Source organism: Pangasianodon hypophthalmus, chromosome 23 (genome assembly GCF_027358585.1).
Source record: "Pangasianodon hypophthalmus isolate fPanHyp1 chromosome 23, fPanHyp1.pri, whole genome shotgun sequence".
In the NCBI taxonomy this organism is placed as follows: Eukaryota; Metazoa; Chordata; class Actinopteri; order Siluriformes; family Pangasiidae; genus Pangasianodon; species Pangasianodon hypophthalmus.
Window position 1 is genome coordinate 8,612,250 of NC_069732.1, and position 17,406 is coordinate 8,629,655.

The 17,406-nt window shown below is 38.0% G+C and overlaps 1 protein-coding gene across 2 annotated transcripts in view; it reads left to right on the forward strand.

Annotated features, from left to right (window-relative positions):
* znf704 (zinc finger protein 704) overlaps nt 1-17,406 on the forward strand; it is a 60,651-nt gene that overhangs the window by 32,643 nt on the left and 10,602 nt on the right. For both annotated transcript variants that reach the window (XM_026929698.3, XM_026929697.3), the window contains exons 3-8: nt 2,054-2,157; nt 3,927-4,168; nt 8,360-8,460; nt 12,009-12,276; nt 15,440-15,553; nt 17,245-17,342. In XM_026929698.3, coding sequence (XP_026785499.1) covers nt 2,054-2,157; nt 3,927-4,168; nt 8,360-8,460; nt 12,009-12,276; nt 15,440-15,553; nt 17,245-17,342 — 927 coding nt within the window. The remainder of the gene's footprint in view (nt 1-2,053; nt 2,158-3,926; nt 4,169-8,359; nt 8,461-12,008; nt 12,277-15,439; nt 15,554-17,244; nt 17,343-17,406) is intronic.

The window sequence follows — 17,406 nt, forward strand, 5'->3', positions numbered from 1 at the left end:
ATTTAGCATGCCTATTTACTGCCATACAAATACCCCATGCTTATCTTCCTCATTTGACTTCACATTAAAAACCCACCCACTCTAAGGTTGCCCATTTACCTCCACATTCCACCAATATTTCACCCACACTTAAGTCGGCAGTATAGATGTTAAACGTAGAAGATGCAATGGTTTGAGTTTGTACATATTTTAATTTTGCAGACCAACCATTAAAACATTTTAAAAGTATCTGCTCAACTACATCCACAACTGACTGGATAAATTGTGCTTAAATGGGCACCATCTCGACTTACTGTACATACGACTTGCTGGAATTACTTTTAAGTTAACAAGTGTAATGGAAACTAAACTAAAAAACATAGAACTTGGCATTGCTTAAACATTTTGATCAAATATCTGCAAATCTATGCATTGGTTTGGTGCAAATGCTTTTGATTATGTCATCAACTACTGATAATAATGCGTTTCACCCAGAATCCATCCATGCTTGGACAAATGCAGAGTGTAGAACATTGTAACCCAATCACTTGTTATTTTCCCAAAGTGAGGGTTGTGTTTGAAACTGGAGCTTTGTCTCTGGCTCCGTGGCACTGAGGGTTCAAAGAGACCCTTAAAGACAAAGAGCCAAATCTTTGTGAAGGCAGTGCTAAAAGGGGGTTCATTTCCCCATTACCCCTGACATCACCCAGCACCCCCCCCCCCCCCCCCCCCGCACCGCAATAACCCATCCATGCTAAGTCTGCTGTAAATTGTAAATAAGGGAAGGTGCCGGGTGGGATCACAGTGCAGGCAGAAGCCCTCAGGAGACTCTTATTTTTAGGCCTGGGTCATTTTTACCTCCTGATAGTTTGTTAGAGGAGAGAGAACAATGTTTATGTGCCTTCTGTAACATCCTGGTGTAATAAGAGACTAAAGGAGGACTGATGTATCTGTCACATTGTATAGCATTTCAGCTTATTAAAAGGATGTTTTATTACATGTCTTACATTTTCAAAAAAAAAAAAAAAAAGACTCAAAAATCTTGACCATCATGGACTCTTTGTGTACAGCTCTAGAGAACGCAGTCATACATTAGACGTTGGACTTGCATTTAACACTCTAATCTCTAATTTAACACAATAAACATGGTACTTTGTGTGCCTGTCAATTCTGTTACATTCATTCACTCTTGCTCTCTCTATATTTTAATTAGTATCTCGTGAGTACAGGCCTGTGTGGTTTCTATGGCTTGATAAAGGCACTAATGACGTGATTTGAGGCCTTAAATTGCAGTTTTGCAGACTAGCAATACATCAGCTCTTAATCACACTGGTTCTAATGTCTTTGTTGGAAATGTATAATATTTCATTGGTATGTGGGGTATTAGTGGGTTAATTAGACGCTGTTCAGGGACATCTCTGTGTCATTATCTCAGGGATCTGTCATGCTGAGGTGCCCTGCTCTATGCTCACTGTGCCTTTCCAAGGTGACCAGGAAGTAATCAGGGGAATGGGGATCTTGGGAAAAGGAGAGCTGCCTGTGCTGATTTATACCACAGCTCTAATAAGGTTGTTTCCATCACGCCGATGGCGTTGATTATGGAGGTCGAGAAATTTGTCAATCTGAGCCCATGGTCCCTTTGCTCCGCTCGTGGATTTGGGATTGGGATTGTCTTTGTCTGCTGTTGGCTCAGGTGTTCTCGTGAGGGAGGTGAAGCAATTGATTTCATTCTTCACACATCAATGCATTCCATTCACCTTCCTTTGATAATGATTTGCACGCCGTTCACCGGAGACTTCACTATCTTCAGACTGGATCCTGCATAAGTGACTAGGACAGCTGGTTCAGGTCCTTGTTCTTTGTTCTACATGTACACCAGTTTGACTTCTGAACTAGACCCATAAATGATTTTCCTCAAGAAATTATCATGACAAATGATTCTGTGGCAGTGCTTTTCTCTGTCCATCATTCTAACAATAACTGTTCAGAAAAGGAGCCACACAGGATACAAAATAAAGGAGCCTGTGATATGGTGTGATATGTGGTAATGAGTGTTTTTTTCCCCTTTTAACAGGAAATCAGATGAGGAGGTAGACATGGACAAAGTTACTGCAGCCATGGTGCTGACCAGTCTGTCCACAAGTCCTCTAGTGCGCAGTCCTCCAGTTAAAGTTAGCGGTAAGTGCACAGTGCTGTTGTAAACTCTGCTCATGTGCTCAGTCTTTTTCATACAGCAGCTACAGAGATAACAGTGCTGTGTGGTTTTTGCTCAGCAGTTTCCTGTTTTTCACTCTTACATAGCCTTGACACTGAACTGACATTGACCCCTCTGCATGACTTAGCTGCTGCTTTAACCTTTTGCCGTGTTGTTAATACTCACTGTTTAGGTACAGTATTGTGCAAACTTCCTAAACACCTTAGATTTGTTGTTATTAAAAAAATCTAATTTATATACCATTAAAAAAGTAGCAAATTAGGTAGTAGACCACTTTTCTGGGACCTGCAAAGACAGAAGCAAGTGGAAGCCCATGTCTGCAGAAGAGCTGTGTTAATTTGTTCAAGATGCAGGAGAAACCTACCAGCTGATGCCTTATGCACCTAAAACTAGAGAGAATTGATGGAATTTTTAAAGACAAAGGGTGGGCAAACTAAATATTTATTTGCTTTTTTAATGTTTACTGCTCCATGGAGCCTAGATTATTTTATGCATATGGGTCAAAAATTTTTATTCTTCCAAAGGATGTTTATTTTACATGAAATTGTTAATATGCATAAACATGCATATGATACACTACATGGCCAGAAGTATGTGGACACCTGAACATCACCCCCAAATGTGGTACTTCCCCCAAACTGCTGCTACAAAGTTGGAAGCATACAAGTGTATAGGATGTCTTTGTATTCTAGAGCATTACAGGTTCCCTATGGGAGCTAAGGGGTGGAAACCTGATCCAAAATGACAATGCTGATGTGCACAAATCGAGGTCTATGAAAACATGATTTGCCAAGTTGGGGTGGAAGAACTCAAGTAGAGGTCACAGAGCCCTGACCTCAATCCCTCTGAACACCTTTGGGATGAACTGCACCCCAGGTCTCCTCACCCAACATCAGTGCCTGACCTCACTAATGCTCTTGTGGCTGAATGAGCAAATGCCCACAGCCACTCTCAAAAATCTAGTGGAACGCCTTCGCAGAAGAGTGGAGGTTATTATAACAGCAAAAGGGGGACTAAATCTGGAATGGGACGTTCGTCAAGCACATATGAGTGTGATGGTCAGGTGTCCACATACTTTTAGCCATACAGTGCATCATTCTACTCTTACTGCTCTATTGTCTTATGAACGTGTTTACAGGAATAAGTAGTGTATTTATTCTGTAGAAATGTCTGCATTGCAGTTCTAACATTACAAAACCCAATATACATGTACATGTAGAGTAAATTATTATCATTAAGAATTAAGAGTATTATATTTTTACCTATTTTAAAAAATCAATTTAACCCATATACATATTAAAATAATATTGGACTCATAAGTTTCACTTATTAGTACCAAAATAGACTGTATGTGACTGCTGACAAGTTCGATCAACACTTAAAAGACTTATTTAAAGACACTGTCAACCATCATAATCCACATAATGTGACAAATTTCCTAGGAAAAAAATAATATTCAGTTATTAATCCATCAGATTTAGATTGTAGTGAAAATGTTAATAGGAAAGTTACATGATAAAACATTACTATTGGTCAGTCAAAGCAAAAATGAGAACACAATTACATGTGACGAAGGAAGATTTTGATGGAAGATTATGTAAAAAGAGGAATTTTTTATTTTAATTGACGATTCTGATTAAAATATAACAAGGGAATGTGAGTATGTGCTGTAGCTATAAGAATCATAGCTGTTCTGTCCATGACCAGGCCCTGACCTGTTCTCTTCCTGCAGAGGGTCTGAATGGATCGTGGAAGGATGGAGGCTTTACTCCGTCCAGTTACAGCAGCAGTGGCTTCTGGAGCTGGAGTGCTCCCAGTGACCAGTCCAACCCCTCTACTCCATCTCCGCCACTCTCAGCTGACAGTTTCAGACCGTTCCGTATGTCCAGCTTCAGCGGGCCACAGGACGACACTCTGGACGAGCAGGACGCCAGCAGTCTGCTGTTCGATGAGCCCATTCCCCGCAAACGCAAGGTCAGCTACCATCTCCTAATGTACTTCAATTTCATCTCATAACACTCTGAGACCGGCTGGTTTACTGTCCATTACTAGGCCCTGATCTGAGGCTGTTAAGTAAGGAAAGAAACACAATGATTATTTTCCTATAACAACATGTCCTGAGATGTTTTATTACACTTATACTATAGCAGTTTGCCAGTGTACGTTTTATCAGCTTATATTTACATTTAATGGTTTGGAATGTCTGTGAAACAAGTTAATTCCTGTTATCACTTACATTATAACAGCTACAAACAGTCTTTCTATCACTTTCTCCTGAAGTTAATAAGACAAAATTGCCGTGTGTTACCAATAAACCATAAAGCACAGTGTTCTGAAGACCTTCCTGTGGTGGGAAACTTAAAGAAAGACCTGACAAAGTGCTAACACTTGGAGACTTCTTCCTTAAATGTTAAATAAACGTCTCCACAGAACACTTTGCCATATAAGCAATTATACTTTGTTAAATAACGTTTTAACCTCTTTTTTATTATTAGACTCAGATTATGTGGCACGCCTGCAATATGCTTCTTTGTGAATTAACTATTATTATAGAAACAGTAACATGGCCTTGCAGACACTACTGTCAGAGCTGCTGTTATAGAAAACCAGTCTATGCTTTTGACTAATCAGAATCGAGCATTCAGCAGTGCTATGGTATAAAATGGTATTGTCATTCTGAAAGAGAGACATTTGTTTATTGTACTGTATTTGTTTATTGTACCGTGTGTGTGTATATTTTTGTGACATTATGCACAATGAGCCCTAACTTCTCAGTATTGTGTGGTGAAATTCGGAGCTGCATCTCTGTGTTTAAGCCCATGTTAATGGTGGGTGAGTGCAATGCCACATCCTGTGTTTGCTGCTGTTTTTTTCAATGTGTGAAGTTCACATCGCATCCAGAGACCCAAGTAAAGCGGTTTGAGATGCAGTGTGAAACGGCAATCTGCACCACACACATACGGAGATGTATTCTGTGATAGCTGAGTGAGAAAGTCGCTCGCTCTCCTCTTCTCTCCACTCTCATCTACTTTATGTCCCTATTCTACACACAGACAGAACGCTTGCAGGAATGAATGCCTCCTTTATCTGCACCATTGTCCTTCTGTCTTATCACAGCCGCAGGATTCTAGGACAGCATCAGTGCTGGTGTTTGTCATATCCATGCTGTCATTATCCTCTAACAACCCAGTCATCTGTCCTGCTTAATTACACAAGAACCATGCCTACAAGTGCCTGCTGTTAAAATAAATGATTTTAATATCCTTCCATATAAACACTAAAGCCATTTAAGGTTTTATCCAGATCAATAATGCCCTCAAAGCCAGTGGTTCTCAAAGTGGGGACTGGGGACTCCCAGGGGTCCGTGAAGCCTAGCCAGGGGATTTGTGATTTTTCATTTGTTACAGGAGTGTAAATCACAGCCCATCATTATCAAGGTTATTATATTTATTATTGAGTTCTTATAGTTATTAGACTCATTTTTGACTAGAGTTTTAATGCCATTTAGTGTTGCACAAAATATTGAACGGTTAGTACTTTTTCATGTCTGTATTTAAACAAGCGAACACTCTGTTCATGTATTATACTGATTTGACTCCTGTTATATTGATATATGGATTTGACTCTTATTATACTGATATTATACTGATTTGACTCCTGTTATACTGATATATTGATTTGACTCATATTATACTGATTTCACTCCTATTGTACTGATATTATACTTATTTGACTCTTATTATACTCATTTGACTCCTGTTATACTGATATATTGATATGACTCATATTATACTCATTTGACTCCTATTGTACTGATATTATACTTATTTGACTCTTATTTTACTGATTTGACTTGTATTATACTGATTTGACTCATACTATACTGATATTATAATGATTTGACTCGTATTATACTGATATTATACTGATTTGACTCGTATTATACTGATATACTTATTTGACTCATATTATACTGATATTATACTGCTTTGACTCATATTATTCTAATATACTTATTTGACTCATACTGATATTCTGCTGATTTGACTAGTATTATACTGATATTCTGCTGATTTGACTCCTATTGTGCTGTCGTGACTCATATCAGAAGAAAGAAGAATTCTTGTGCCTTTTGTAAAGCACATTTAACAAAAGTGCTAGTGAACGTCCTCCACTTTTACCTCATTGTGATGTAGCTAATGTTTAAATGATCTTGGTAACAGGTGTTTAAAAAAGAAGTTATGAGTTGAAATAAAGTTATGATTTCATGCTGTTTAAGACGGCCCAGTGGGAAAGATTTAATTGGCAATAAATTTCATTTTCAGGGATGTTGGCATATCTAAACCATGCAAGTGAAGTTTTTTCTTCATTTGTGTTTGTGAGCAAATGATCCTATAAACAATTAACAACTGCAAAAGCAAAAATACAGGACTGGTATCATCTATTAAATATTGAGGAACTACAGTTACTCTAATCAAAAGAGGTATATAGTTACAAGAGTGAGGAATATAATCACAGTTTTATCACAGAACTTTTTGCAATGTTATGGTATTTTGATCATTTTTTTCATTGTTGGTCTGTCTCTGTCAAAATAGTGTTATGACAACTCTGATATCTTTAAACCAACGTCAGTGGAATGTGGGGGCAGAACGTTTAGAACAAACCACATATTTGGGCGTATATCCTGATTCTCTATTTTGGTGTAATGAATGTTGGTGTATTAATTTGAGTTCACAGTGTATAGAAAGTTTGTGATTAGAATGGAGTTCTTTGACATTTACTGTAAAATACCATAAAACTCCATCCTGCTGCGTAAATAATTCAGCAGTACAGATGATTTTTCAGTGAGATGTCTGTGAAGCACTTTCAGTCTGAGTTGTCAAATATGCAAAAAATACTGCAAAAAAACCAATGATAACCAGTGAAAACGAGTGAAAACATCTTAAATATCTAATAACTTAGCTAACAATTCACATTTATCTAATAATTATAATAATAGTAATTATTATTATATTTTAAGATTATTGGACCTAGATACTAATTTACTAATCAAGTTTGAGATTGTCTTATTCTGGTAGCAGATGATTTAGTTTTTTTCTAGAAATAAATACTTGAAAGATGCCAAATTATCTGCCTACACAATGCCAAATGTAAACTTGAAATAAGTAAATATGTCTAGAAATAATAATATGGCTTAATAATCTTTTAAAAAAAACATAATGTCATGTATATTCCAGTTGTTTTCACTATATGGTTTTTTGCAGTGTATTATGGTGAGTCAGTGTGCTTTGGTGGTTTTCGGTGGTTAATTAATTGTTGGCTGTTGGCAGTGGGACTTGCTTTATTATTGTCCATGCTCTCAGAGGACACGGTCTGCTTTTTGTACCAGGCTACAACAAAGACCTCCTTATGGAAATGAAATTAGTGCCTTGACAAAGTAAACACACAACCCCATTATAATAGCATGCGGCCAGGTGGAGAAAAGCATTACAATGCGGAATAAAACCCAAAAGGGCATGCTGTTATTTTAAAATAATCAACAGCGACTTGTGGAGCAGAGTTACTGTTACCACCATGAAGTTGATTATTTTCCTATATCATGTCCCGCAGTGTTTTATTCCTCTTATACCACAGCAATATGCCAATTGCACCAATTTTTTTAATTAAAGAAGGCCACGTCATGCTTGTTATCCTCTTATAGTTTAAGCTATAAACAGTGGATTTGTCGTACAGCTGGAACTGCTATCAGAGCTGCTGTTATAGAAGATTAATCAACACCTGACCAATCAGAATAGAGGATGCAACAGTGCTGTGGTATAAGGAAGGCATTTTATACACCAGCTTGTAAACAATCAGTGTACAAAATGCAGGGAATTTTTGTCCTGTAATTGTAAATGTTGACAGATGTGTGTGACATCACACTGATATACAGCATGTCTATGTAGTGTCACTTTAACTACACACCAATTACAAACAAATGGATTTAAAGATTTGGGCTGTGTGTGTGTTTGTGTGTGTACTAGTCTATTTCTATCTGCCCTTCTGATGGCTAATGGATAACAAGGACGATAAAGTGTTTCTTTTTCCTCAGGCTTTCGTGTTTTTGTTAAGCCTAGCATGGATTAGTGGTGTCTCTGTGTCACTGTGCACTTGTGTTTCGAACAGAACTCCATGAAGGTGATGTTCAAGTGTCTGTGGAAGAACTGCGGCAAGGTGCTGAGTACTGCAGCGGGGATCCAGAGACACATCCGCACCGTACACCTCGGGTAAGAACACTCAAACTTAATCAGTTACAAATTGTGGTTAAAAAGTTCACTATCCACATAAAAGAAATGCAGCCTACTTCAGATACTTCAGCTGAATCCTAAACGGCTTATTATTAGCTAAATGTAATCACTACGTATGGTGTATGATGTTAGCATACGGTTCTATTTGGTCAGTAGAGCTCTGTTTGAGATTCAGCTACATAAATGCAGGAAACCTGTATCGATAGACTTCTGTTAGGTAACTAAAAGTCTTTCAGACTCTTATCATGAATATTCAGATAGCATTCGAACAGTGAAATCAGTTCTATAGACCATTTCAAATAAATATTCATGAGCACAGGAAGTGACGGTGATATTCCTAAACAGCATTCAAAACACTAGCAAAAAACCATACACCTCTTTTTATTTGACTGGTAGCTTTATACAGTATAACGACAAGATGTCCAAATTAAAATTAGTACCATGTTATTCAGTTGCTGTTCCCTCAGGCCAGAAGCTAACTTGCTTTCAGAATCTGTTTCCAAAAGACAAAGCACAGCGAAAGGCTTGGATTGCTGCAGTGAAGTGAGACAGCTGGATACACACTAACACCAGAATCTGGAGCACATGTTTTATTTCCACTCAAATGAAATATTACACACTTAAAAGTGATATGTTGCACAACGTAAGTCATCAGCAAGCTGTATCAGGGTGTAACAGATATTTAAAACCAGAGGCCAGTACGAGCTGCATCTTATATCCTACATAGGTGGATACGCAGCTGTATAATGTATTTATTTGCCAAATAAGAAAGATAACCATCTAGCCCACTAACTCACCCAGCCATACACATACATCAAGCGCTCGCAACTTCCTCTTCCTTCTTAGCAGTGAACCATGCTGGGGATGTTTTAGACAGTGTTAGACTGCTCCAGCAACATACACAACACCGCAAATATTTCCCACTTTTCTGCTATGAAGGTTATTGTAAGCATCCAGACTATGACAGGCTTTCACTGTCTCTCTGGTGTGAACACATTCCGTAAGGTAATGATACACATCCGTTCAGGGAAAGGTTTTAAGCCTACAGAAAAAACTGTTTTGTCACATTCTTGTTCAAAGGATTGGGTAATGACACACAATCACTTGTTGTTCATATGTGTACATACTGTATGTTCTTTGTTTGCCTTTCGGGAGACTCAAGAAGTACGAGCTAGTCTTTTTTTTTCTTTTTTTTTTTTTTTTTTACAGCTTTGCATTTAAAAATGCTGGAAATGCTTTAGTAAGGGACATGCTCAGTAACATTGTTATTGTTTACCTCAGTCTGTTGTGGACACTTTTACATAAAGGCAATATCTAATTGAAATCATATAGCAGAAACTTTCTCCTGCTTTAATCAGATCTACCTATTGTCACAAGGATGATACACACAGACATGTGCAGGGGCACACATGGTAAAAAGGAGAATTTGCACATTTCGCTTTAACCCAGTGTGTCAAAACACAGTAGACTAATTGCGGAAGACTATTGTGATGATTTTAGAGATTTGGTGAAGAAGTTGTCAGGAGGGTCAGAACACTGCCCAATTTCTGCTTCAACACACACAATGAGGCTTATAAGATAATTACAGAAACCTTTCATGAGTTCAGTCAGGTGTGTGAGCGCAGGGAAAGCACTACAAAGCTGGAGTAATGACGGGTAAAGTAAATTTAATTATATCAATCCACAGCTCACATCCCGTAGAATAATGATACTGAAAATGTTGGAACCAAAGGTCACTTTTGGAAAATAATCGGTGGGTAAAAATTAAATTATATCATAGACTACAGCTTCTTACGTACCTCAGAAAATATCTGCAGATGCACCACCAGTCAAAAGTTTTCAACACACTGTATTAACATGTTGGTTAAACTTCAGTGGGTTCAGGCTGAACACTCTAAAACTATAAAAACATAAGGAATAGGTATAACTGAGACAAATGACAAATGTGCACCTTTTTATTTTATTGGAAAAATCTAGATGTAACTGGAGAAAAAGAATCTGGTTTGCTCCAATTAGGCACTTGAATCACACACCATGTATTTGTCTTATAGTTGATCCTAAAACTGTCTAATATCAACTAGTAAGACAAATCCAGGCTTACGGTAACTTACTGTCATATAGTAACTGCTTCACCAAACAAGAGCTTTATTCCTATTCCTATTCCTTTTTTTTTTTTTTTTTTTTGCCTGAATATGACACAGATCCATTTTTTCCCGAGCTGTGTGAACACAAAAATCTGAGCCATATTTATGTGGTCCTAAACTGCACACATTTCCGTTTTGTGGTAATGTGACTGTAATAAGAACAGCCAGGGCTCAATTTCCCAAAAGCATCATAACACAAGAACTGTTAAACGGTAGAGCACGCAACACATTAAACACTCTCTGTATCACTTAAGATGATCTTGACTTCATGATGCTTTTGGGAAACTGGGTCCAGATTTATTTTTTCATACTTTATGTGCATATCACTGTCTTTATCATCTGGTGTTGGCAGGGTGTCATGTGGGAGAAAGAAATTGAGGATTACTAGTAATATCTCCAAAACAGGCCTTTTATGGCTTTCTGCTCTAATCGTGAATAGCTAATGAGTCGCCAGTCAACCACCGGAGCAGATCATCTTTGTGATGAAGGCTTGTGCCGGTGGTTTGTTTATTTTTTGTTGTTGTACAAACCATATGTCAAGTATGGATTGTGCATGTGACATTATTTGGAAAATGTCTATGAGTGGGTTGTTTCAGGGCAGAGCTCTGTTAATATTACTGACAGATACAGTACATATGACTTATAGTCTCCCCTAGGTGTTCACTTAGGTTAAGACCTGGTGACTGTAAAGGCCATGTGATTTACATCATTTTTATCCTCACTGAACCACTCAGTCAGCTTTTTTTCTGTGGATGGGGGCGGAGTCATCCTGGAAGAGACCACTCCCATCAGGATAGAAATGTTTCATCATAGGATAAAGGTGAACAGTCAGAAGAGCTTTGTTTATTTTCAGTGACCCTTTGCTCTTACGGTACAAGTGACCCAAACCATGCTAGCCAAACAAAGCCACTGGTTTTTCCTTTGATTTGTCACCTGTCTGTGTGTAAACTATCTGTATGTAAGATAGAACAGAACAGATCTAAACAGAAAAAAAATCTGAATTGAGCAATAAAACTTGTAATATGAATGTAAACTAATAGGCATCACAATCTGCAGTTATGAAACGTAATATCATTTTAAAAACCGTATAGCACATTGACTGGCAGGCTGTTTGATGGTTTAATGGACACTTTAAGTGCTTTATGTTATACTTAAAGCACATGAGAGATTCTTTAGAGTTGTAATGAAATACATTGCACATTACTCTGCATTTGTAATTGCATTTGCATACAGTTCCTGTTAAACTGACACTAATTTGCAAATAATTCATGAAGGAAAGTGCAGTTCTGCTTCTCAGAGTAATTAGAGCAGTGCAGCCAGCTGAATCAGTATGCTAATAAGATGGTGTCATAGCCTTTCCCCATTTTTCTCCCCTGCCCCCAGGCGGAACTGCGACTCGGAGTGCAGTGATGGAGAGGAAGATTTCTATTACACTGAGATTAAGCTGAATACAGACTCTGTGGCCGACGGGCTGAGCAGTCTGTCCCCTGCGTCTCCGTCTGTTCTGTCTCCTCCACCTGCCGCCGAACACAGACGAACCGAAACCTCCAGCAGCACCATCGGAGCCAAGAGCGAGAGCAGCAGCTCCACCCCTCTCAGTCGCTCCGCCCCCAGTGCACTCTACCTGGTGCACACTGACCACGCCTACCAGGTACCGCCCCCTCACATTTACAAGCATTTGTCAGGGTTTCTATATGAGGTGCTTAAAGTTCTTGAGTTTAACCTTTCGAAATGTAAGTACTGGAAAAGCTTAAGAAGTTATTGTAATTAAAGATTTAGATGTATTGAACATTTGATTGAACACTGATGACATTGACATGCCACAGCACACTCACACAGACCTCAGGCTTGCATCTGACATTCGCTCCTGTAGTCCTATGTACAAGCAGTCTCTCGAGTAGTCCTTGAAAACAAAACAAAAAAAGGATGTGCATAAAAAGTCCTGGAATTTCATTTGGAAGTGTGTATGAATGCCTTTTCATGTTAAACACACTTTATTAAGCAATAGCAGGGACTTGAGCTCTAACCAAAACAACCTTCAAAACTCCTGGGAGTCTGACTGTGGTAATTTTATAGCCATGTCATAAGGAACAATACTGTAAGGTTTATGATTTACTATTTGTAGACTTTAAATTCACACACAGTTTCAAAGTTCTCCAAATCCTGATTACAGCTAACTGTCACCAAATGTATCTCACTGGAATCATTTTGAGATACTGTATATCTATACATTTGCACGAATACTATATGTTCCACAATAGTGTGGGAGGTTCATAGTAAAATGACTTTCACATAAATCACACTAAATTAACTGCTGCACTTTGTCATCAGTGGGCTATAGTAGAGCAGCTGGCATGTTTGTGTGATAGTTTCCTAATACTTTTGTGCTAGAAAACTAATGTTTGGAAATCTAAAATGTTTTTGAACTGACTCAATGATGTAGAAGTCATAAAATAAAAATCTATAACAAAGTTTGTACTAAAAAAAAAATAGGGTGCCTAAGACTTTTGCACAGTACTGTATATATTTTCCACACCCAGCCCATGCATGTACTGAAGCACAGCTGAAAGATTCGCTGACTCAAACACTGTCTAGATGAGCATGAGAAGAGTGAATCTTTGTCATGACCGAATGATTCGCTGACTCGAGTGGTCTGGGTGTAGGATTGGGCATGCGTGCAATTCCAGATGGGCCTTACACGATTCCCAGATGTTTAAAAAAAACATCACTAGATAAACATTTGATGTAAATCTATGTTAAATGTAGGTTTGATAATCATAAAGTGGGTTGTGGATATGCATGGAAGTGCTTCGTTTTGCACTTTTGCAGTTGCAAAGCTCGTCAGCAGCAAATGAAGGAAATGACTCTGTACATGTCAGTGACCGATACCCAATCATTCACCCTAGTGACTTGTTTAAAAAAGACTGAATTGTTCACGAATGAAACATGTCTAACTTATGAACTGAAGTAACAGATATATTCTGTCTATTTACTGCTTGTTTACACTCAATAAAAACACTTTGTATTAGCTACAAGTGGTGTTTCACTGCCAGCCCTATCCCACCATAACCAAAACTGTGTAGAGTGGAAATTCCCCCTCGAACTTGCAAATTAGTCATGAAGATGTTTTTTCACTTTAATCATGGGATACACTCAGGCCTGCAGTGTATCACTTTTCTGAGTCAGTCGTTTGTTTAAAACAATCACTCTAAAACATAGGTAGTGATACTGCTGCGTTTAGTTTTTCTGCTCCAGAATTATTGACGTTCCTATCACAAGAAATCTGTTAGATTACCTCTAATGTTTTTAAACTCGTTTAATGATCGAATTATCTTTATCGTTATATAATATTTCTGTAATTATGTTTGCATTTCTCGTAGTCATTCTCTTATTCATATCACATTTTTAAATAATAAAAAAATATATATTCTTTAAAAGTAAATAAAAAAAAGCCGTGCTCTTTTAATCCTATGCAAGGGATGTTCATTGTATGAAAGGTGTTGTATAAATCATGGTTTAAAAAATTGATTACAAGAATATGGCTAATTATAACTTAATACAATACTTAATATAAAATATGGTTAGATACGTCATTCAGTAATGTTCTCATGTAGAGTTTGCACAAGGTGTCTTAAGTGCTAGAAGTACTTCATTTACACTTAATTTGTATAAAACTGAGAAGTGCCTAAAAAGTGCTTGGTATTTAACATGCAGTATGCCATCAGAATATATGTTTTATTAATCCAATAATTATTCTGATTGGTATTTCCATGCACACAGATCTCACACTCACACGACACACGCTGCCCTAGATTATATTACCTCCCTGGCTGATGAAATAACGTGTAATGGCCAGAAAATGTAAGCCAGTATTTGAATACTGAAATCGCTATCTGAGTATTTGTTATGCACTACCTCCACAGGAAGTCAGTGAGAAAATATGGCATTGAAAAAGAAAATGCAAATCTGATAATATTTTGATGGCGTGCAGGGTAAAAGGGCTGAAAACTTTGCAGAAGTGGGTGGTTTATACTGTCATGCCTTTGGGGAGGTTGGATGCGAAGCTCGCTGGTCAGATTATACATTTCCAAGACATTAAAAGTCTCCTGCCAAAAAAATCATGTACGTTAGTTAAGTTAATTAAGTACATTTTCCATGGGGCGCTGCGTTCTGCTTTCACATGGAGAATTCATTTTTATATTTTCAGTTACTGGTTTATGGTCTGATTATTTTAAATATTCACAGCCACTTTGCTCACATAAAGTTAATCCAGTGAGATTTTCATTACTAGACTGTGTCTGTTTCATGTAGCTTTGAATTTTAAGCAATGCCAGAGCACACACTGCTGCAGTACATTCAGCTTTTGTATTTGTGTTTTTAATATTTCTCTGTATTACATCTGTAAAACACAAACTCATGCACCGCCCACATAAGGAAAGTTTCACTGCTGTGGAAAATTACGCCACACTAAAAATGGCCTCCCCCCTCTCCTACCAGTTACCCAAAAAAGCCGATTGTTAACTCGAATATAAAAATTAGGCAGAAGGCTTATTCCTTGTCCATATACACAGCATCCCTAAGCTTTTGTTAGAATAATCATCACAATGAAAATTTCATCTGCTCACTTTGATATTATTATAGCAACCCAGGCATGGTTAAAAACAACTGGACCACAGACAGCTCATAAATTGTTTAGAGACACCAAGGAGCACTCTGAGCGCTGCTCTGAGTGCTGTTCTCTCAGCCGTAACCTGCTCCAGTGTAATGAGAGTCAGCTTCATGTGTGTGAGCGCGCTCCTGCTGTCCCTCCACAGGCCACGGCTCCAGTCTCCATCCCCTCCACCAGCTCAGCTCGCTTCACCCCCTCCAACAGCAGCAGCTTCAGCATCTCCTGGCAGTCCCCACCCGTCACCTTCACCGGAACCCCGGTGAGTACATACATACACACACACACACACACACACACACACACACACACACACACACACTCACAGTCTCACACACTCTCACACAGCTTACAGATATACTCACACACAGAGGTTTACATGTTCACAACAATGCAGTGTATGCACACACTGAGACACTAAACAATGCCACATATAAATACACTCACACACAATCACAATACCACACACACACACAAACATAAGTCTCAGGATATACACACTCAGACACAGTTTTGCCAACTCTTTTCAGAGGACAGAGGAGTTTTTGCATGGTTAAGTCTCTAGAAGTCGCTATGACGTACGTTTATTTGCATGGTCATTGAGTCTTCATGCTTGTTTGCATATCAGAACATGTTACCTGAAGAAGGAAGAATTTGATCAAAATAGAAAAACAGATTATAACTTTTCTCATATAGAAAGAAGTCATCTTTGGTCATATCAGCACATAGTAACTATTTATGTATTTACAAAATACTAAAATTTCTATCAAGAGGCAAAATGAAGCAGTGTTAGTGAAATAGACACGAAGGAAACGGTTACAGATGGAATAAGTTACGTTCATTACTTGTAAATATAACCAAGAAGAAGGTTTAAAATGAAGAAAAAAGAAGTGAGCGAGTGGGACAGACAATGATCATTGATTGGTTGTTGGGGACAGTGGTGATCAGTGATTGGTTGTTGGGAACAGTGGTGATCAGTGATTGGTTGTTGGGAACAGTGGTGATCAGTGATTGGTTGTAGGGAACAATGGTTGTGGTTGTTGGGAACAATGTGAGCTGGAGAGCTGTATTATGTGCAGGACAGTTGCGAACGTCTGCTCAATAAGTCACTAGATTTGTCACTAGGTTCTCTGGTGAAGGCACTAAAATGGTCTAAAAAGTCACCAAATCTGTTTACAACACTGCTCAGACCCACCTATATGAGAACATAGTACATTTTTAGAAAAATGCAGAGTTTAGGCAGCTGTCTGGGTTTGCATCCAGGTGATTTTATGCAAAAAAAATTTTTTTTTTAACTTTACTTAAGATTCACTAAATGAGATTTACATTATATATTGTAACTGAGCATAAATTTAGTGTTTTGCAACAGAATTTTCATCTCTTATAGCAAACAAACAGAACAAACCAGCTGCAAAAACAAGAACCTTCTTACATCAGTTCTAGAAAATAAAGTGACAGTTCATTTAAAGGACAATTATTTGTAATTTAATGTTATCAGTTGCTTAATTTCTGCTCCAGTGTCTGTGATAAGAAAACATGTGAGTGATAAGAAACTGACAGATTTTTTTTTATTCTGTTTTAGTCGCCCTTACTGTGCATTTTCAGGGGAAAACAAACAATTTCCAACATGCAGTATATGAATGTCTTGATGAGAACATGTCAAAAACTGTTTTTTTTAACTGATAAAGCAGAACTTGTGCAACGGTAAATTTAGCTGGAAATTACATCATTATATAAAGCTTTTTTAAAGGCAGGTTGAGGAAAGAAAAAAAATCACAACCATTGTTTCAATGCATTTACTTTTCCATTATACACATAAAGTCGATGAAAACAAAGCTAGCCCCTGACGCAAGTTGTATTATGTCCGTCTGAGGTAACACACACAAAAAAAGACTAATATTTGCAGATTGTGTGCATTAGTGGCTGTAGTAAAAGAGCTGATTTGTGTTACAGGCCTCTCCCACTCACAATCAGACGCAGGGCTTTAGTGAGCAGCGCTCTCAGACCATCCCAGTGCTCTCGTCTCTACCCAGAGCCTCAGGCTCACTCAGGTACATCTGTTTAATCTTCTACACTCAATACCTGCAAGTTTAACATGGTTCATTTTCCACCAGT